The 22,467-nt window shown below is 51.2% G+C and overlaps 2 protein-coding genes across 2 annotated transcripts; one reads left to right on the forward strand and one right to left on the reverse strand.

Annotated features, from left to right (window-relative positions):
- The first annotated feature begins 848 nt into the window (after positions 1 to 848).
- On the forward strand, positions 849 to 20,571 carry TRIM54 (tripartite motif containing 54). Its single transcript, XM_037146563.2, has 9 exons — positions 849 to 1,373; positions 15,065 to 15,237; positions 15,741 to 15,912; positions 18,352 to 18,447; positions 19,154 to 19,387; positions 19,664 to 19,686; positions 19,809 to 19,933; positions 20,067 to 20,150; positions 20,447 to 20,571. The coding sequence occupies exons 1-9, from the start codon at positions 1,206 to 1,208 to the stop codon at positions 20,455 to 20,457; spliced, it is 1,086 nt and encodes a 361-aa protein (XP_037002458.1). The 5' UTR covers positions 849 to 1,205; the 3' UTR covers positions 20,458 to 20,571.
- Positions 20,572 to 20,630: 59 nt separating this feature from the next.
- On the reverse strand, positions 20,631 to 22,398 carry UCN (urocortin). The gene is made up of 2 exons (XM_037146668.2): positions 21,758 to 22,398; positions 20,631 to 21,484 (listed from the first exon to the last, which is right to left on the reverse strand). Exon 2 carries the CDS (start codon positions 21,469 to 21,471, stop codon positions 21,088 to 21,090), a length of 384 nt encoding a protein of 127 aa, XP_037002563.1. The 5' UTR covers positions 21,472 to 21,484; positions 21,758 to 22,398; the 3' UTR covers positions 20,631 to 21,087.
- Between the last annotated feature and the right edge of the window lie 69 nt (positions 22,399 to 22,467).

Genomic DNA, 22,467 nt, shown 5'->3' on the forward strand with positions numbered 1-22,467 from the left:
GTCTGCCTGGGAGAGTGGGAGTTGGGACAGCTGAGAGCTGGGCCAAGGCCTCCCGCAGCCTTGTGATTATGACTGTCAGAGCTCTAAAATGTCCCTGGAGACTGGTTCCCTTGGTACTCAAAATAGGTCCCTGGCACCAAGGTCCCTTCAGCCCAGCTCAGCTTCTCTCAATTTTCCCGACAAATCTAAAGTCCTTGGAGTGGCTTCAGTGACGTGTCCATGGACCAGAATTGCACATGTCCTTGGGCACAGGCTCCTGAGGTCGTTCTAGGCCCTGGCACAGCTGTCAGCCGTAGCCTCCCGAGCTTCTTGTCCTAGGGCAATACAAGAAAGTTCTGGGCAGAAACGGAGGTGGATCACATATGTCGGACCAAGCCTCTCTAGTCTCTGGTGCCTCTGTTCTGAATCTTGGGGTTCAGAGGAAGAGGGCCAGGGTCACTGGCATAGCCTTGGGGGCAGAGGTTTTCACTGACTGACTGTAGTTCTACTAAGATCTGCCCTCCCACCCTGAGCTGTGTGTAGCCCTCTCACACAGGTCAATTTGGACTCTGTGTCGCCACCCTGGAAGGAGGACCCCAGCCAGAGCTTGGGGCTCAGGCTCACAGGAGCCTTCTGAGTGAGAGCTACTCAGAGCAAGCGAGAGCTCAGCACCTTTGCTGGCCCATCTTTCACCATAAGCAGTGAAGCTTGCCCCTGCTCTTGCTCAAGAGAGTCACCCATTCCTGAGTGAGTCAGGGTCATTCATTCCGTGACAGCTGTGGCTCGCCTTACATGAGCTAAATTGGGAGTTGGAATGTCACACACATGCCCCTTGTTCCCCACCCCCACGTTAAAATTAATCTCCTCTCTGGGGAGTGAGGGACAAACAGTGCTGCCCATAGGGTGAACGAGAGTGTTTTGGGGAACAAGAGGAGAGATTTCCAGGGGCCGAGTTACTCAGGGAGTGAGGGATCAAAAAAGCTGCATGTGTCTGGCTGGGTAGAGAGTAAAGAAGAGAGAGACGAGAAGTGTCTGAAAACAGTTCTCTGAGGACGAGGTGCATTTCAGAGGAAGGCGCAGGAGAGATAGCAGAGCTATTTCAAGAGTGAGCAACAAAAGGGAACGTAAGGATCCACAGGCTGTCTAACGTACGAGGAAGGGTCCAGAGGCAGTGAGGAAAGGCCAGGGCCAGGACCAAGGCCGGGATAGGCACCATCACTGAGGGGATGAACTTCACAGTGGGTTTCAAGCCGCTGCTAGGGGATGCACACAGCATGGACAACCTGGAGAAGCAGCTCATCTGCCCCATCTGCCTGGAGATGTTCTCCAAACCAGTGGTGATCCTGCCCTGCCAGCACAACCTGTGTCGAAAGTGCGCCAATGACGTCTTCCAGGTGGGCCAGGGCGGGGGCAGGGCCCAGTGAGGCAGTGTGGACTTGTGGGGGCCTTCCCCTCAGGTCAGAGCTGAGCCCCCAGAAGGCGACAGGCAGTGTTCTATGAGATGGGTGGTGGCTGTCCTGGCTGAGGGCAGGAGAAAAGCCGGGGTTCTGGGAGATGTCAGAGCAAGCATGAGTCAGCAGCTGCTCTGCAGGCTGCCGAGGACAGCCCGCGCATGCACAGCCGCTGGAATGATGGTACCGAGGACGGAGGAAGGCCCCCGTAGAAAGTGGGAGGGCGGCGAGCCTGCACCAGGCCGAATAACAGGCTGTGCTAGACTCTGCACTCCAGCCTCGAGTTTCAGATTTTGAGAACATTATGGAAAATCTGGGGAAAATAGCGTGGAGATAACAAAGTATTAAAGGGCCCTGTGAGAAAGGGCCCTGGCGACAGTGCAGCAATCTGTGTTTGAGGCACAGCTCAGCGCATCCATCTTTGGGGGGCGTTGTCCCTGATCACAAGAGTCACACCTGTGCCCCACTCCAGACTATCAATAAAGGGACCTCTGGCTAAAAATGATTGAGGTCAGGTAAACAGAAAGAAGGCAGAGAAGACATTTTCTCAGAAACGCGACCAGTTTGGTCTGACCTGTGGTCACGGGGCAAAGAAGACCTAATCAAGTGCATAGATATGATTTCAGCTACTGGTTTCAAAAAGAAAAGCAGCATATACTGAAATGGTTTATTTTTTAGAGAGAGGAGAAGGGAGGGAGAAAGAGGGGGAGAGAAACATCAATTGCTTCTCGCACACCTCTCCAATCGGAGACCTGGGCCACAACCCAGGCATGAGCCCTGACTGGGAATAGAACTGGCAACCTTTTAGTTCACAGGTCTGTGCTCAGTCCACTGAGCCACACCCCCCAGGACCAGAATGGTTTATAAGTAGGCTTCCTTTATTCGCCCTGTGTCACTGGTATCGGCTGTAGTAATCTACAAACTGGGACAAAGATCAGGGAGAGAGGGGGAAAGACAGACAGACACACAGACAGACACACAGACAGACAGACACACACACACACACATCTTTTGCTAATGAAGTAAAATCTCTGAACGAACCAGAGCCGGCTGGCTTAGTACGCATGGCAGCAACAAGGGACATCATGAACACATATTCTTCATCTGTATCAGCAATTATGATGAAGTGTGTTGAACACAAGTGATTTTTAACTTAACCAAGAAAACATTTCCCTTGTACGTTCTTTGGGGCAGTAGGTTTGGGGGAAGTACTGGGCTCACTGAGCCTGCTCGCCCCTCAGCTGTGCCCCAGGGCAGACACTTTCTGCTGTCTGCCACCTTCACCGAGTGCCCGGTGGTCTTGCCTACCACCTCCCCATCGAGGTGCACTCCCATCTCCTAGTCCTCTATGAGTCTGTTTGGCCCTGGAGGGTCTCAAAGCGGTGATTTCCCCTCTCTAGGGGCTTAGACTGACTGTGGTGCCCCCCTTACCCTAGGCATCAAGTCATGTACAGGAGGCTATGCCTTGCCCACCCCCTTAAATTTTGCTTTTCGTGAAAGTAACTCTCAACATCCTCCAGGCTGACATGCCAGGAAGCAATGGCAAAATGACTTTGCCTTCCCTTGTCATGAATTTGGAGTGAAACATCCTTTCATTAGAGCCTGAAGTATGTGAAAGCAAAGAGGAGTTTTGAAAGTGAAGGTAATGCATCCGTGAAAAACAGGGGTCAGAATAATTAAAGTGCAAGACATGCAGTATCATCGGGCAGAGGGACCCAGGGACAGGAGCCTAGAGGGTGTTTCAATGACCTCCCTTGCCCAAGTTAGTCCTCTGCATTCAGGCACACTTGCTTTGGTTCCTTGAAGCTCTGGAATACTGATCTGAGCCCTGAGAGACATAGGGATGGATGCTTTGGAGCAAACCCTGTGCAGAATGTTCAGGAGATGATACGATTCCCAGGGTTTGGGAGTAGCTCTGTGGATCTTTGCAGGTGCAGAGCGCCCCTGGGCCCTCCAAGCGGACACCAGTGAACAGCTTGTTTGCATGCTGCTTTATTTGGGCTGGCCTGGTGGGAGGTTGACCCAGTTCTTCAGCTGCACTTATGTCTGTACATCTCAGCAGATCCTCCTCTGAAAGATGAGCATATTTAGTTTTTCACACATTGCCTCCACATTTTGACAACTCTAGGCATAATCAGATTGTCTGTTTTCTAAGTATGGAGACAAGAATAGGACTTTTGATTCCTGTATCTTTAAGCCACTTAGGAAGAATACTCTTAGAACATTGCCTAGAAAGTTAATAGGTCGTATAAAAAGTGATACCAGTATGCTACACACACACACACACACACACACACACACACACTTTTTTTTCAAACAGGATAGGAGTTTATATCATGAAAAGTGAATCTTCCCTTCAGGTGCTAAATTCCCTTCTGCAGATGGAGGTAGCCATTACCAACTTTCTTGGGTAGCCTTCTAGAAATTCTCCGTGGATAGGTGTGGGTATGTGTGTATATATACACATATATTTAAACTAGACTCATTATTCTACACCTGCCTTTGTTTACTCACTGTTTCTCGGCAGTCATTCGTACTCACACATGCAGGTTTTTGGATTCATGTTTTCCTTTTTAAATGGCTGTACAGCGCTCCATCGTCGTGACTGGACCACAGTCCACTTAATCAGTCCTCTGAGACATCTGGGTGGTGCCACTGTGTTGCTGCTCTAAAAACTGCTGTGACAGCCAAGAAACAAGAATTTTAGAGAAGTGTGATTTTATAACACAGGTAAACTAGAGAGCCAGGGAGCAAAATTGGAAAAGTGAAAACGTGTCATTGGAAATGTTCAACAGCCTCAAGGATTTGGGAGGAAATCATCCGTAATCCTCCCTCTCCCAGCACAATTAATTTACAATCGATTTTCATGTTTGCATATTACTTTTCCCATACGTACATACTTTTCCCAAGCCCTTGTCCCCATACATATTTTATTTTTATTTATATAGTCATCTTTAGAACTGTTCTCTCTCTCTCTGTCTGAATTGAAATATCATAAAACACCACATTAGCCCCCTTCTCCCCCCTTTTTCCCCACGCCGCACCCACTCAGCCACCAAGCATTTTGACTAGAAGAAGGCTGTTGGTGTGGGAATTTGACACAAACATCTCTCTGTGTTTATGCATTTGTAAACTCTATTCGCTCTTGAACGACTTTAAAGCAAGGCTTCTGTTTATTTTTATACACGCCCCCACTTCACTGTGGGCGCTTGTTTGTGAGCTGCAACCTGTTGTAATTTAACAATCAGACGGACTTGTCAGGTAGTTCAGGCAGAGCTTTTCTGGGGCTGTCCGTTTAGGGAGGGAGAGATCTACAGAGACGGAAATATCAAGGAAGGGGCCTCCTTCCCTAGGAAAGGGACGACCTCCGTGTTGTGCCCGAGCTCCGGGTCTTTATCAGATGACAGTTAGGACCTTTTGTCGTCAAGCACAGGCCTGCCCACGGAAGGCCTACACCGCCTGCCTCCTGGACCACTTCCACCTGCTACTCTGGCCCCAGGACCTGCCCGCCAGGCGTGGGGCGCGTCTCCTTTATGAGATGGATTTATTGAAATTTTGTGACTCGCATTCACCTTCAGCCAGGGTTAATGATCTTACCAACTTAGAAGAAACTTGATTCTTCCAAGTCGGGGACAAGAACCTAGACTGAGACTTAGCATTCCTGGGATCTCCTCAAACCAGTTTCTTGCTTAATTTACCATGTGATATAAATCAGGCTATTTCACCTCTTCAAGCCTCTTTACATATGTAGAGAGAGAGAGAGAGAAGGATGCTTGACAAAGATCACTAACATCCTTGTAATTCTAACTCTATGATTTTACAAGTTCAAGAATTATTGTGGACTTCCAGTTTAAAGCTTTCCATTCTGGTGCTGGTGTCTGCACTTGACTCGCTGATCTGCTTCTCAGTTTCCTTTCAACCAGCCTCCGTCAGCGCACCCCTCGTACCAGGCTCCTTGCTGGGTTCTGTCAGGCAGAGCTGGCCCTCCGCTCAAAACCACTCTCCCACCCACACCTCAGCTTTGTGCCACACCCGGGTGCTGCTGAGGCTCTTCAGCTTTTCCCCAGATGTCTGGTCTTCTGCCCGTTATTTCCCTGTGGCTTCTTCAGCATATCCCAAGGCTGGCCCAGAGGACCTGGATGCATGCTCCATTAGGCATCACTGGCTGGCCCACCAGCTTCGGGGAGAACGCCTCCAACACCCTCCACCCCTTTGCATCCTGGGCCAGTATCCCAAATCAGCATCACTCTGAAGAGCCAGGAAAGCGGAAGAACGTTCTGAACTAAGTACAGATTTGATAGAGTAGCTGCTTTCACGGAGCATCTTTCTAGGTGGAGCATCTCTATTAGATGCTATGAAATGTCATGAAGGAAATAGATACACCACAGCGCCAAAAAGGGCGACAGCTCACAGCGTGTATGCCACATAAAAGCCTTGAGCGTAGCCCAGAATTAAATTCCATGTGTGCATTTTCCCCATTGTATCCCTCACAGTAAAGAGAGAACAGTTATTTCAGATCCTGTGGTTCTGTGTGGGCAGATATTTTTAAGGTCTAGAGCAGTGCTTTATAATTTATGGAGAACCTTCACATGCATGATTCCTTCCTTTTCGGAGAGAAGGGAAGGGAGAGGGAGAGAAAACTTGTGAGCCCCCAAGGGCTCAGCCTGCAACCCAGGCGCGTGCCCAACAGGGAATTGAACCAGCGCCCTTCTGGTTCACAGGCCAGCGCTCAGCCCACTGAGCCACACCAGTGGGGGCAGCACAGGCATGATTTCACCTGTGTTAGGTAGAATGGGTGTTACTGCCATTTTATGCGGAGACACAGGAAAGAGGTTACAGTCACACAAAAAAGGGACAGAGTAGGGACATAAATCTAGAAGTTCTGTTTCCTGGAGTTATGGAATTTCTTTTACACGTCACATCATTGGCACATAACGTTTTCCTTTCTGAGGCTGGCGCTTTGTCTACACGGTCTTACATTGTAAGATGAAAAGAAGGAGCAAACACATTATGTATGCAACAGAGCCCGACAGTTACTTCTTAATCTTGAAATGCAATAGGAAGGTAAACAGAAGCGAAGAGAGGGTTTTTCTAACTGGATATTAGCTGAGAGCTCTTTAGCCCAGGGTGAGACCACCAGCATGGAGACATATGAAGGAGGTTGCCGTACACACCCCACAGTATGAAACTCCTATTTGTGATGAGACCATCTGAGGACCTACAATCAGGACAGGAAGTAATCTCGTTTTGTGCCATGAGCTTTGTCGGTTGGTGAAGCCTATGGACCCTTTCTAAGGGCAATGTGTGTGTGTGGTGTGTTCGTTTGTTTGCTTGTTTATTGTTTTGAGGGTACAGTTGTTAAAGCTGGGGGCAGTGAAACGTGGGAGAACCTACCACGTGGGTTAGAAGGAGCAACAGGAGAGAGAGCAGGCGGGTCTGCTTTGGTCCTCTAGGAACATGATGGGAAAGAAGTGAGCAGAGGCGCAGCTGCAGTCAGCTTGGGCGGAGTCAGAGGAATGGGGACCTTGGGTACAAGGTCAGGGGGTTGGCCCTGGACAAGCCGCCGCTGCCCACTGCTTCCCTGGTTGGGGGTCTCGTGGGGTCCCTTAGAGTCTAGGAGATGTGTGCCTGTGGGGGAAGAAGAGAGGTGAAAAAGTAGAAAATTGCTGGTCTATGCAGAGACATTTGGGAAATACAGATGAACACAAAGACGTTAAAAAAAAAACACCACACCTGTAAACCTCCTCGCGCATTTCCCCACTGTCTCTACAGATTTGTACCCTGCTTTCTGCATCTAAAATCATGACAGGAGTATCTCCTCGTGTTATTAAGAACTCCCTTAAAAATGATACATGATTCCATTAATAACTCGTTTAATCTTCCCTCTACTGTGAAATAACCAGTATGCTTATTCTTAAAGAACAATGGTAGTGTTTATTCTTTTTTTAATAGATTTTATTTATTTATCTTTAGAGGGGAAGGGGAGAGGGAGAGAAATATCAGTGTATGGTTGCCTCTCCTGCATCCCCTGCCGGGAACTGGCCTGCAACCCAGGCATGTGCCCTGACTGGGAATCAAACCTCGATCCTTTAGTTCATAGGCTTGCGCTCAATCCACTGAGCTACACCAGCCAGGGCTGTAGTATTCTGATTACAAAAATAATGCAAAGTCAAGCCTCGTAGATAATACGCATTGTATCAATCCGTGTAAACACACAAGGGCTGCTCCAGGGACGACGGGATTTCAAGGACTGCTTGCATCAGACAGGAAGAGGGCGCTCTAGTGACAAAGGGGGGGGGGCGCGGGAATCAGGAGACTGGATCCGAGTCAAATGGAGAGGGAGGTGGAGTCTAGATAGTGTGAGAGGAGAAGGTTCTTGTAAAATCATAGGCAAAAACAGACAGGTCCCGGTGTCTGATGTTCTTACCATAATTCTATCCGTTAAGGCTCACTGCTCGGAGAGTGCCAGCTCTTGAAAGCACCTAGTGCTAAAGGCAAAGCCCTCTTTTTAGATCTGAGGAGATTGAAGCCTGAGAGAAATGACCTTTGCAAGGTCACATATAGCAAATGCAAAGCCAGATCATCAGATCAGTGCTACTTTCTCTCTATCCTACTGCCTGAAAGGCCCTCTGTGCAAATACAAAGGGGTTCCCAAGAAGGGGTAACAGTTTTATCAACAGGTCCAGTGCAGACGACTTTCTCAAAGCCGCCCCGGCACTGGCAAAGGGCTGGGACCCGAGACAGACACGTTTTGACGAGGAGAGGCAGTCAGAGCAGGGGTGGCACAACCTCCCCAAGCCTCTCTCTCACTTTGCCTTCCTGGTTTTTGCCGTGGCAGTTACCACTCATCCTCTGTATTTACTATTTCTGTTTAAAAGGATTCCATTTTAAGGCTTAAATAATTATTGTCATTCTAAATTAGAAAATCCATGAAAATCACCAGCTTTCTAGGCTGGCTGTTTTTTCTAATGTGCATTAAAATAAAGACATAACACATTTAAATGTCCATCCTCATTCCACCTGGAATCTTGCCCGTCTCGCTGTGCAGACCGTGTTACGGGCATCTCTGATGTAGCACACAGGCGCCATGAGGGCGCCCAAGCACCAGGAATGCTATGCTATGAGCTAGAGGGCCCTGGAAAACCCCAAAGATAAACTTTACTATTTTATTACTAGTCAAATTTACCCATAGCACCAAGGGCTCATATACACATTGGCCAGAGACTCGTGAAAATATGGCAGGAGGGCCTGAGCTCTGGGGGAGGGGAGGGGAGGGGAGGGGAGGGGAGGGGGAGGGGAGGGGAGGGGAGGGGAGGGAGGGAGGGGAGGGGAGGGGAGGGGAGGGGAGGGGGAGGGGAGGGGAGGGGAGGGGAGGGGAGGGGAGGGGACGTTCTGTGGGACCAGGGGGCGAACGGGAAAGCAGTGCTTGGTTGTGGGGTCAGCACCAACCCTCAGCCACACTGTGAAGATGGCGGAGGTACAAGCCTCCCCACCACCTATCCTGTGTGCACTCAAGCTCCCAAGAAAGGTGCTGTTGGAACAAGGTATTTAGGGTGGACTGCCTAGGACTTGATGGCCTCCTGAACCCCGTCCCGCACAGGGTAGCGATTAGCCAGTAGGGTGAGCTGCTGAAGGAATTGCTTTGGCAGCTGGGGAAGTAGTGAGGGGCAATGCACTGTCCGCATCGGCCTCAGGTGAGTCCCCGGAGTCAGCACGGACTGTGAGGAGCCTGGAGTAGGGCCCTGGGCTGAGACATCCCAAGTTCTGATTACTCTTTTTTTAACCTTCTTTTTTAATACTGTTCAAGGTACACAAAATATAAATGTTCCGTCTGGATCATCTTTAAACGTGTAGTCAGTGGTATGGAGGATACTCACAGTGCTGTGCAACCATCACCGCCATCCACCTCCAGAAGGGCTATCATCTTCCCAACTAAAACTCGGTTCCCGCTAAAGAACAAGTCTCCACTCGCCCTCCCCCCGCGCCCCAGCAAGAACCTAGTAATCTGGCTACCCTGCCCCCTCGCAGAAGAGGGGTCACTCAGCATTTGTCCTTTTGTGTCAGACATTTCACGTAGCACATGGTGTCCTTACGGGTGGTCCAGTTGTAGCAGGCAGTCCCGATTACTTTCATCTGGTTATTTTCTATACTCCGCGTGACTCATCTTGGCATCATAGGCCCCACGTCCTTCGGTGTCAAATGTGCGTTTTGTTTCTATGTTGATAAAACTGGGTTGGCCAAAAAGTTAATTTAGTTTTCTTTCTGCGATGGCTCTAGTAGTGCTTAGTTGTCTTTAACTTCATTTGAAACAATTTTGTTAGACCATATTGTGACAGCTGTCATATCAGTGTGCATTTAAAAAAAAAACTTAACAAAATTGGTGAGTTTTTGTGTAGCCATTGTACTACTGAAGATGGAAGAAAATAACATCATTTTTGGCATATTATGTTTTAATTCAAGAAAGGTAAAAATACAAGTGAAATGCAAAAAAAAAAGATTTGTGCGGTGCGTGGAGAAAGTGCTGTGGCTTATCAAACATGTCAGAAGTACTTTGAGGAATTTCTCCCTACCACTGATATTTTTGCCAAATAATTCTTTGCTGTGGGGCTGTCCTATGCATTGGAAGATGTTTAGCAGCACCCCTGGCCTCTACCCACTGGAAGCCAATAACAGGAGATAGCCAAAATACTCAAAATATCCAAATCAATAAAGGTATTAGTGAAAAATGAAGATTTTATTTTTCATTTTATGAAAAAACTAAATGGAACTTTTGGGCCAACCCAATATATTTTACTGGATTTCTTTCCTTAATTCTGCCAGCTTGCTTTTCTTCTCCAGGTTTAATCACATTCTCTCTCTTTAATCAGGGAGGCTGCTTTCTTTATTTCCTTTAAAACTTTATATTGAAATTGTACCATTTCTTGGAGCTATTCTCCTTCCAAAGTGTATTCTTCCTCTGTCCTTTGCTTGTCACGCTTCCTTTTCCCTGTCCCTTTAGTATTATCTCGTCATTGCCTCTCCTGTCAGATCCTGCTGCTCATCCCTCCTCCTTGGATGGGGTGGTTTTATTTGGTGCTGACAGTGACTTCTTTACTTAACCTTCTATTTACCTTGGCTTTCTTCCACTGTCCTCTTAAATGTACACTGGCCAGCTAGGTGTTATCACTGGTGTGCAATCTCTGTTTAATTCCTTGGCTTTTTAGTGAACAGAGGGGTGCGACTGGGATTAGTAGACAGGAGAGTGTCTCAGTTTGGTTGTGCTGCACCAGAATATTTTTCACACAGAATCTGATGAATTATTGTCCTCCCTGTGGGCCATGCGTAGGTCCACAAGAGGAGGTGTCCCTGAGATCTGAGCTCTTCTCTCGCCGTTCCTCAGACACGCAGATCATTCTGGTTGCAGGCCGGGTCCTTATCGTGCTCCTGGCACACGGGGTTTTGATTGGATGGGTCATCTTTTGTTTATCTCTGCTCAGATAACTTCAACCCACAGCTGAGTTTTTGGCTGCTATTTCTGGCCTTCGTGAAAGGTTGATGTTTGGCCTTTCATGATTTTTACTAAAATCTGTTTCACCTGAGACTCAGAGAGGCCAATGTTGGAACTGACAATGTAGTATGTTGATAACTGGACAGACTCAGGAGTCAGGTGCCTGAGTTCAAATATTGGCTCTGCCACCGCTTAGCCAATGACCATGTGCAATTTATTTAACTTGTCTGGGCTACAATTTCCTATCTTTGAAACGAAGCTAGTAGTGGTACCTACCTCACAGGGCGGATATGAGAATTAAATGAGTTAATACAAATGAAAGGCCTTAGAGCAGAGCCTGGCACAAAGCGAGTGCTCAGCAGACAGATGTGAGCACTGTCGTCCTGCTTCCCCTGGTCTAAATTAGGGGCTAAACGTTTACCTCCTGTACCATCTGCACATGAAAGGCTCGAGGATTAAATTCAGCATTGTCTGGAAAGCCCACAGCACAGTGCTTGATACGTAATAGGCCCTCAAAACACGTGTGGATTGTGAAGTAATGAGTTTGGAGGAAGGGCGCAGTGGGGGAGGGGGTGAAGCAAAGAGGGTGGTATGAGTTGGGCCAAGGCTTTAGTATAAGCCGCCTCCGCCTTTTCTTTTACTATTCAGATGTGTGCTGAGCATATTTTTTTAAAGATTTTATTTATTTATTTTTAGAGAGAAGGGAGGGAGAAAGAGAGGAAGAGAAACACTGACATGAGAAAGAAACTTTAATTGGTTGCCTCTCGTACATGCTCCGACCCAGGATCCAACCGACAGCCTAGGCATGTGCCCTGACTGGGATGGAACTAGTGACCTTTTGCTTTGTGGTTGATGCCCAACGAAGTGAGCCACACCGGTCAGGGCCTGAGCATCTTTCTAAGGTTCCCACCAGCTAATCAAAGTGTCGACATAAGAAACTGCCAAGTCTGTAGAGAATTTTGATGAGTTTATTTTAAGCCAAACTGAGGACATATGGCAGGGATCAAGATCTCAAATGCTCCAGAGAATAACGTTTTTGGATTCATTTGAGATTAAGGAGGTTAACACAAGGAAGATGTGGGGTGTTAAGATAGTACATAGAGGTGGGAAAAGCAAGGTGGGCTTTGGATTATAGGATAGGTGACAGGTTATGTGCTCTCTCTCTCCAGGATGGTTACGGCTTGAAAGGCATCTGACCTAGATGCCCAGAAACAGTGGAAGGGCTTGCTTAGGGCAAAGATAAACCTTTTTCTAGAAAGTCATATGCCCGGGTCCTGGCTACCCACCGTGACCCGCCCAGTTAGGGACTGATGAGCAGATTCCCCTGTGAGGCTCCTTTCCACAGAGTCCTCTTTTCTCATCCACAAAAGACAACATCCCTGCAGGAACTTGCAGGCTTAGAGTTTCCCCAACACCTCCTTACTCACTTGGATTCTAAATATTAGAAGGTAACTGTGTGAAATTATTAAAAAAATTCCAGTGATCTTACACTTTAACACATCTCTAAACTAAACTAAACTAAACTAAACTAAACTAAACTAAACTAAACTAAACTAAACTAAACTAAACTAAACTAAACTATAGTTATATAATCTAGTTACCGAGAAAGACAAATACACAAACACAGCCTTGGATAATCTTAAACTAATTTGTTCCAACTTTATGATGGGCTAAAGCATTAGCTTTCTATAATCCTCAAGAAATGCTCCTAAATGTGGTATTTGTGACATGCCAGTCACCCTCCTCAAATAGGCTGCCCACTTCACAACTGGGCCACATTTCCTGCTTTGACGGCTTCTCTTGCTGTCAAGAGATCAGCCAAGACTAGGACTTGGGTGCCCTCTAGGTGTTATAGGGTGCTACTGCACACACATACTTGACCTGGTTGTTGTGTAAGAATTTGGAGAACCTGATGAAATCCAATTGCAGGAAATACATCTAAATATACAAAGTCCCAGGTGACTACTCTCTCTGTTACTCCTAGGAGTATGTGGTCTTCCAGCTACTTAGGATTAGATTCTGCTGTAAGTGACGGAAAACCTCGAATCAGTCCTGGCTGGCACTGCTCAGTGGATTGAGCGCTGACCTGCAGACCAACAGATTGCCAGTCCTATTCCCAGCCAGGGCGCATACCTGGCTTGCAGGCCAGGTCCCCAATTGGGGGCACGCAGAATGCAACCAACTGATGTTTCTCTCCCTCTCTCTCTCTCTCTCTTCCCCTCTCTCTAAAACTAAATAAAATCTTAGAGAGAGAGAGAAAAGAAGAAAACTGTAAATCACAATAGCTTCAAGAGGGTAAAGTTTTGTTTTTTCTCTCAAGTGAAAATATGGGTAGGCAGTCCAAGACTGCTTCATCAGAGACTCACTCTTTTTGTCCTGCTGCCATTCTCAGCATGGGGCTACCTCCTGGCTCAGGGTGTCTGCTTCAGTGTGAGCCATTCTATCTCCATTTCAGTCGGCAGGAAGAAGCAGGGCATGTCCCTCCCATCAAAGATATAGTATGTCTTCACTCAACGTCACTGGCAGGTTTACCAACGTCAAAGACTTTAAATGAAATGACGTATACCAAAACCAATTTCACCACAGGCTAATTGATATGAACAAGAGTTAAGTTCCTGTGACATCTCCTCAGTCTTATTTGAGGACCTGTACCCTTCCTAGAAATGGCACAAAATATGTCTATCTATCAATATATCCCATTGGCCAGAGCACAGTCCCTTGGCCACGCCCAGCTGGAAGGGAGGCTTGGGCACAAGTTCTTTAGTCCATGTGTCTTGCTAATACCTCAGGGGCTCTGTTATTTAAGAAGAAGAGCAGGTGAATATTGGGGAACAACCAGCAGTCTCAACTGGTGTTTCATCTGCCACTTTCCACAGATTGGCTCATTTCTCTTCTCTGCAGACCAGCCTTCTCTGCTCCTAGTTTCTGAACCCTCACACCTTCTAGCTCCGCTTGTACAAGACTTTGGGTGGCCACACCGTCAACTGTTAGCCCAACACCACAGGTCTTTTCAGCTCTGAAGCTGCACATGGTCCAGCCAGCTCAGGTGCTATGTCTCCATTCCCAGTTCCTAGAGACAAAGACTGATTTGCCCTGCTTGGGCCAGGTGATCACCTCCCCATCTCTGAGCCCATTGTCTGTGGCCTGGGGCGCAGAGGGCCACTTTAGGATGGCATGGAGCAAGTTCTCTATGAGGCATAGGGGAAGGAAGTGCTGAGCGTCTCGGGCAGGTCCTCCTTCCGAGCCGACCCCTGTCATCGCAGTCAGCCTTCTAAACCGGACTGTCACTTTGCCTGTCCCTAGGACAGGGGTGCGGTTGTGCATATCTCATCCTCAGTCCTTGGTTTCATAGAGGTTGACTGCTGGCACAAGTGCACACAGTACAAGAGTGTCAAACGCAGCAAAAGAACCCAGGACTCCTGATTCCCAGTCTCTGGAGCGATTTCCCAGAATGCGGATTATTGGCCCCATTGTCCAGTACTTATCTCTGCTTTTGCCCCCACCCAGAGCTGCAGAATGTCCCCCTCAGATGTGGTCCATGACAACCCCAGGCTGGATGGAGGACACTGGCCACATCACTTAGAGCTTTCCTGCCAAGGTCAATGTCACCTCACAACCCCAAGCTGGGCCCCTTTGGGGAGATCCCATTTTGACTAGGCCTTGACCGAAGCCAGGGTCTGGATGCAGGAACACTCAAGGAGGTGGGCTGAGTAATAAGATAAAAGTGGACCCTGACCAGTGTGGCCCAGTAGGTTGGGCATCGTCCCACAAAGCAAAAGGTGGCCGGTTCTATTCCCAGTCAGGGCACATGCCTGGGTTACAGCTTCAGTCCCCAGTTGGGGCGTGTTTGAGAGGCAACCAATTGATGTTTCTCTCTCGCATTGAAGTTTCTCTCCCCCTCTTTCTCCCTTCCTCCTTCCCCCTCTCTCTAAAAATAAATAAATAAAATCTCTTAAAAAATAAGATAATGGTGGGAGACAGGATCTCCATGGCCACCCACCCTGAGCTGCTCTCAGAGGAAGGTCCGACCAGAGAAAAGGGCTGATGCCGCCACACTCGTCACTCTCCTGCTCCCCACCCCCAGTGCCTCGCCCTGCCTCCCAGTTCCTTCGCGGTGCCCCTTCTCTCATGCTGCCTGTCCCCACAGGCCTCGAACCCTCTATGGCAATCCCGGGGCTCCACCACTGTGTCTTCGGGAGGCCGTTTCCGCTGCCCATCTTGCAGGCATGAGGTTGTCCTGGACCGACATGGTGTCTACGGCCTGCAGCGAAACCTGCTAGTGGAGAACATTATCGACATTTACAAGCAGGAGTCTTCCCGGTAAGCGGTCTGGGCCTCTTGGCTCTCTAAAGAGCGGGTCCTGGGGCACAGCCTGGGAACCCACCAAGGCTGAAGGGAGTGTACCAAACCACCCTGACCCTTCAGTTTGGAGATGGGAGGAATGGACCAGAGAAGGGAAGGGAGTTGCCCCGGTCATTGAGCTCAGGTGGTCTGATTTCTGGTCACGGCTTTGCCTTCACTCTCTCCACCTGGGGAAGGGCTGGAAGTCCACCAGCAAGGTCCTCGCCAGGCCCCCATTACTTCCTGTCCTGTGAGGCTTCTCTGCCTCCTGGAATAGAGACTATGTTTGGAACTAAGCTTCCTCTGCCTCTTAGCTCTTTCTGTTTCTCAAATGAAGAGACTGTGGAAGTCCCTTACCTGCACAGACACAGCACAGCTGCAGGGGCGGAAAAGGTGGGGGTGGTTGGCCTTGCATTCTCGGGCCCCACCTCCCACCCTGGCCTGGCCCCTGACCCTCCCACCGCCTGCCCACGCCCCTGCAGGCCACTGCACTCCAAGGCTGAACAGCACCTCATGTGCGAGGAGCACGAAGAGGAGAAGATAAACATCTACTGCCTGAGCTGTGAAGTGCCCACCTGCTCTCTCTGCAAGGTCTTTGGCGCCCACAAGGACTGTGAGGTGGCCCCACTGCCCACCATTTACAAACGCCAGAAGGTATCAAGCAGCAGAGGGAGCCGGCATGTGGGGGTGGAGGCATAAGACAGGGTCTCTAACTTCAGCCTCTTATTCCACTTGGTTTTAAAGGCAGGCAGACCAGGGCTAAAGTCCCAGCTCTATGGGTGACCTGGGGTGAGCCACTTGGCCTCTCTGGCCATCACTTTCCCCACTTGTAAACTGGGCATGAAAATGCCTACTTCCGAGAGTTGTTTTAGGATAAAGTAAGACAATGGATTCGATCAGAGACTTCATATGGTGGACTAGGTGTTCTCAAGGCCCTCTGTCCATCATACAGCTACATTCTACATAAAATGTAATTTAAACATTATACTGGCCGGCACTGAGGAAGTAACGGAAATTTCCAAGTGGGGGTGAAGGTGGAGAGAGGAGGTGGGGAGTGAACTGAGAACAGAATACTGAATAGTGAGCACAGAGGGCAAGTGCTGCCAGCATTACTGAGCTAGAAAGGTGAGACTATGCCTTCAAACCCCTAAAAGGTGGGGGACCTGCAATGAAGACCCCCAAGAATAACGGGTTAAAATGGAATTGAAGGAACTAAAGTGATCAGTTTTGCTGCAAACTCAGGAGAAGGAAAAAAGAAAAAAAAAACCCAAACCTTAGTTTAAACCCTTGGGTTTTCCTTAGATTAAGAACAAGAGATTAGCTCACAATTGAAGATCCACAGAGAAATGTACCCCATTACTGAAGTCAAAAGAAACAGAAATTATAGATTTAGACCTCCAAGAAATTCGGATATTGAAATTATTAAAGAATAGAAAGTCACTGTGTATAAAATGCTCTAAAATATGGAATTAATAAAATAAGCAATACTAGACTATCAAAAATTCAGATTTGACAAAGACTCAAATAGAACTTTTAGAAAAGGCAATGCAATTGTTGACATAAAACATTCAAAGGATAAATTAAACGAGACGTTTCTCGGAAGAGGAAATTAGTGAACAGGAAGAGTGGACTGGAAAAAAAAAAACAGCCTAGAAAGCTGCCCTGGGAGATGAGAAGGTCTAACGTAGGTCTAATAAGAGCCACACAACGAGAAAATAAAGAGAGTATGTGGGGGAGCTCTGCCTGAAGAGCCCTCCATCTGCCACGGATGAGAATAAGTCTACCAAGACATGGTCTGCTTGTAGAGGAAAGGTAGTGATCTCTCAAAGGAGAAGGACCAGGAACCTGTTCCTCAATGAGCTTTTATTGGGTTCAGTTTGCACAGGAATACGGGTAAAGCTCATCAATCATTGTCAGGTGGTCAGGATCAAACAATAGATAACCTATAAAGAACTGCCAAGGCCCTGGCTGGTAGAGCTCAGTGGATTGAGCATGGGCCTGTGAATCAAAGGGTCACCAGTTCAATTCCCAGTCAGGGCACAGCCTAGGTTGCAGACCAGGACCCCAGTAGGGGACACATGAGAAGCAACCACACATTGATGTTTCTCTCCCACTCTTTCTCATTCCCTTCCCCTCTCTCTAAAAATAAATACATAAATAAAATAATAAAAAAGAAAGAACTACCAGAGCTTATTCTGAGTCAGGGTCAGTTAGCTAAGGGGCTATAAGACTTGGGAAATGAACTCATTTCCTGCTCGAACCCTTATCAGAAAATTGAGGGCATTCTTAGCAAAGCAAGTTTCACAGGATTTTATGCATTCTTCCTTAGGCCTGATCACCTGGGAAACCTGCCCTTTCCAGCACAGGGCTGCACCACCCTCTGTCATTGTTTTAGGCTTAAATCTGGCAGGGGAAGTAAGGCAGCCAAGAGACTTCTTGCAGACGGAATGAGGACTCAGGCTATGTCAAAGCCAAGGGGGGACAGTCCATCACCCCCTTTTTCCATAGCCCCCCAAGTCCTTTCTTTGAGGCCCATTCATGACCATGCCTGTCTCAGGTTGCTGCTCCCTTGAGGGAATCTTACCCGTCATTGGCTAACCAGACAGGCTTGGGGCCAAGAAGGGTGAAGTAAGGGGGCAGAGGCAGCACCCCTGCCAGGGAGATAAGATATGTCTCCTTAGCGGCTTATGGTCCCAAGGTCTCTCACTCAGCCTTAGCCATGGGGGTTCCAGTTTCTGAAGCCAGGCAGGGTGGTTCCCAACAAGAGTGCAAAAGAGGCAGTGCTATCCTACCAGACAACCATGAAGAATTTTTCAGAACTGATGGAAGGCACGAATCTACAGATAAAGTGTCTAGTCCAGTGCCTGGCACTTGGTGGCTATTTGGTGAATGTCTCTTTTGGTAGTAGAGGGCAAACTCTCTTGACCCACAGAATGTACTTCCACACTTCTTGGAGGGTCCCACGCCCTCTAGATCTCTGGTGATGCCCTGATGTTGGGGTGCAGGAGGCCTAGGCAGCCCTGGCTGCAGTGGGAGGGGCACACCTCCAGTCTAGGTCCCCCAGCCCTGAGTGCAGGCCTGTGTGTGTGGCAGAGTGAGCTCAGTGATGGCATCGCGATGCTGGTGGCGGGCAATGACCGTGTGCAGGCCGTGATCACGCAGATGGAGGAGGTGTGCCAGACCATCGAGGTAAGCCTGGGGTGAGAGGGAGGGAAATTTCCGGACTCTTAGAGGTGGCTCACAAGTAGTGGGATGGGCTCAGCCAGGCGTCTAGATTTGAGTCTCAGCTCTGCCCCTCACTAGCTCTGTGACTTTGGCCCAGTTACTTAACTTCTCTGTGCTTTGGTCTTGTTTGTTTTTAACTACATAAAATAGTGATAAGGAGAAAGATCCAGTGGCTACCTGACTGAATCTTTTTGAGAACTAAATGTGATTACTTAGTTCTAAATAAGCAAGTAAACACCAGGCCCAGAGACATAGATGGCACTCATGAGGCTGCTTTAAAATATTGTCGTTATTTGCTGAGAGTAGATCTTAAAAGTTCTCATCACATGAAAAAATAAAAAAAAGGTAACCGTGTGGGGACGATGTTAACTAGACATATGTGGTGGTCATTTCACAGATATACAAGTATCGAATCATTACCTTGTACACCTGACACTTATATGATGCTATATGTCCATTGCATCTTAAAAAATATTTTGTTACTGTTATTTCTGAGAAGATCTGGGAGTCGGCAGCCCTGGGCTGGAGTCCTGGCTCTGCCCCTAATTTGCGGGGTAACTGACTGGTCACTTTTCTTCTTGGCTGTCTGCAACTAGCACTAAGTGGGAGCGGGACAAGCTGCCGGTGCTCTCCCACCTGTGGGGACTCATCATCACTCCCCATCTTTCAGGACAACAGTCGGAGGCAGAAGCAGCTGCTAAACCAGAAGTTCGAGACCCTGTGCGCAGTGCTGGAGGAGCGGAAGGGTGAGCTGCTGCAGGCGCTGGCGCGCGAGCAGGAGCAGAAGCTGCAGCGCGTCAGGGGGCTCATCCGCCAGTACGGAGACCACCTGGAAGGCTCCTCTAAGCTCGTGGAGTCTGCCATCCAGTCCATGGAGGAGCCGCAGATGGCGCTGTATCTGCAAGTGAGTCCTGGGAGTTGGGTGGCAGGCTGCATAGTGGCTAGATTGGGGGGGGGGGGGGCTTGGCACCTAGAGACCTGGGCTCAAGGCTACTTTCTGGCACCTATTAGCCCCATGCCCTTGGACGAGTCAACCCCCCTCTGAGTCCATTTTCTCCTTAAGAATTGGGCTACGCCTGCCCCGGCCCCAGTCCTTCGCAGGACGGTGCTGGGCGTCGGAAATGGAACGTAGTCAGAGGCTGGCACAACGCTTACTCTCGGCCTCCTTTCTTCCCTACAGCAGGCCAAGGAGCTGATCAATAAGTGAGTAGGCGGGGCAGGGAGGGAGAGGAAGGGGCTGTGCGGCTTCACCACCGCGGGGTGAGGGGTGGGGACTGGGGGAGGGGTGCGGGCCATTTCCGGACGAGGCACTGCTGCCGCTGCAGGGTCGGGGCAATGTCAAAGGTGGAGCTGGCCGGGCGGCCAGAGCCCGGCTACGAGAGCATGGAGCAGTTCACCGTGAGCGTGGAGCACGTGGCGGAAATGCTGAGGACCATCGACTTCCAGCCGGGTGAGGGAGCCAGTGCCGCTGGCACTGGGTGTCCAGACCCTCTGGAGTGGGGACGGGGCGGAGGGAGGGACAGGTGAGACTCGATGGTCAGAGAAGCAGGGACACCACCTCACGGGGGTCTTCCTCCCGCCAGGCGCTTCCGGGGAGGAAGACGAGGACGAGGTGCTGTTTGACGGAGAAGAGGGCAGCGCGGGGCCGGAAGAAGAGCGGCTGGAGGGTGAGTGCGGCCCCAGGGGCACAGCTGGCCTGGCCGATGCGCCCCTGTCCCTTCCTCCGGTCATTGCCTTCCTCGCCTGACCAGGGCTCGCTTGTAGCTCCCAAGCCTCCCAACCCCCAGCAGGAGGGGAGCGACCCTAGCGCAGGTGCAAAAGGACACTTTCCTTTCCCACCAGCCATTCCTCTGGTGCTTTTGGAGACCAGGGTGGGTGGGAAGTAGAGGAGACACCCACGTGGCTGGGGAAAGCAGTGGCCTTGTTCCTTCGGACCCACTGCAGCTTTCCTTCCTGGCCGCAGGCCTGCACTGACCCTCCCCCTGTGGGGGGACCTGCGCTCCGCCCCGGAGGATCTGCGCCGAGACCACCGCGCCCCCCGTTCAGCGGGCGAAAGCTCAATAAAGGGTTGACGCACCCGGACCCGCACCCGACCCGCAGCGTCTTTCACTGCTGGCTCTCTCCGCCTCGGCTTCGGAGGCGACCCCATCCCCATCGCTCCCTTCTCTGGATCTGGGGCCAGTTGGGGGGCGGAAGTGGAATGAGCCCCCGTCGGGCGTCTCCTTACTATCAGGCACCGACCCCGAGCCCGGTGCCAAGGGCAAAGAGCAGGGGTGGCGTGGAGAGATCGGGACCTGAGTTGGTGGGGGACGTGGGGACGATGGGGACACAGGACCCTGGTTGAAAGCCGTCCGCCTGCAGCACCGACTCCCTCCCGCCGTCCCGGGAGGCTCACTTTCCCCGAGTTCCCGCCCCGCTGCGGAAAGTTCCCCGCGCCCCCACAACAGAGGCCAACGGCTCTTCAGCACTTTTATTAAAAACTAGTAACGCAGGGAGGGCTCAGGGGACTCCCGGGCCGCCCCGCCCCGCGGGACGGGGTCAGTTCCGGTCGGGCAGGTGCCAGCCCGGGGCGGGGGAGGGGGTCGAGGCTTCCGACGCCGCCGGTCACTTGCCCACCGAGTCGAACAAGATGCGGTTCTGCTCTGCGCGCTCCCTCTGGCTCTGAGTCCGCGCCAGCTCCAGCAGGGTCCGCAGCAGGTGGAAGGTGAGGTCAATGGACAGTGGAGGGTCGTCCCGTCGCGGCCGCTCGCCTGAGGTCCCGGATCCCCATCCGCCTGTCCCCGGGCGGCGGGGGAAGCGCTCAGCCAACAGCAAGAGAAGCGCGCGGGCTCCACCACCCCGGTTCCGAGCCCCGGGGCTCCAGCGCAGACTCGGGTCCTGGACCCTGGCCGCCGCTGCCTCCTCCGGGCTCCACTGGCTGCTCCCCGGGCGCAGCTGTGCCAGGAGCAGCAACGCGGCCAGCAGCGGCGCGCGTCCGGCCAGCCGCATGGTGCCACCGGCCCTGGACACACAGGGGGAGCGCAGGGTGAGGTGCGCTCGGAGCAGTCGCGGTCGGCGCCGGTCCCGTCCCGCGCACGTCCAGCGTCCCCGCCGGTCCCCTTCGGCTGCCGCCCGGTGCCCACAACCTTCCCTGCAGCCCCAGCCGCTACCCAGTCCTGTGCCGCCCTTTCCTCTCCCCTCCCCGCCCTCCCTCCCCTCCACGGTCCGGCGGGCGAGCGAGCGGAGTGCCGAGTCCTGGCGCTGCGGGGCCGGGCGGGCGCTCGGAGCCACTCACGGGTCGAGGGAAGGGCGTCTGCACAGCCCGGGACGGAGCTCCGGTCTGTCCCTCGGGGCGGGCTGAGGGCGCCTCAGGAAACACGGGGTCTGTCCCGGGACCGCCGCCAGCCTTATATAGCTCCAGCACGGCTCCGGCTGACGTCAGCGAGGAGCGGGCACGGACTGCGGAGCGATGACAGCCGCGGCTTCGAGTCCAGCGGGTTGCGGGACCCCGAGGGGCGCGGCTCTGGGGCTTGCGCTGGAAGCCACAGCGGACCCAAGTGAGCGAGGGGCAGGCTGGGGCGTCAGGATGGCTCTCGGGCGTGAGTCCGTCACTGCTCGGAACAGTCGGCAGGGACCGGGCGGCCCAGTCGGACGCCAGCCTTGTCTGGCACGGAACTGCCGCATGGCGGGGCTGTCCGTGGTGCTGACCCTGCCCCGTGCCTCCCGAGGGGCCTCGGCGCTGCCAGACTGTACCGCCGCCCAGACCCGGCCCGAGACGCCAGTCCCGTGAGCAGAGGCGGTCAGGACGGCACAGCTGGCACACAGCCGTCACCAGAACACCCACCCGAGGGGCGGCCGAGGCAGGCCGGGCCGGCCAGGGTTCTCGTCTTATTCCAGCCCCAGGGTCTAAATTCTAGGGCTGTCTGACTGGGGTACAAAAAAAGGGGGGGGGGGGGGGTTCTGACCTCAGAGTGCTTTCACACCACAAAAAACTGGTCCATCTGC

The sequence above is a fragment of the Artibeus jamaicensis genome, unplaced genomic scaffold (assembly GCF_021234435.1).
Source record: "Artibeus jamaicensis isolate MK-2021 breed Jamaican fruit bat unplaced genomic scaffold, CSHL_Jam_final contig_465, whole genome shotgun sequence".
Classification (NCBI taxonomy): domain Eukaryota; kingdom Metazoa; phylum Chordata; class Mammalia; order Chiroptera; family Phyllostomidae; genus Artibeus; species Artibeus jamaicensis.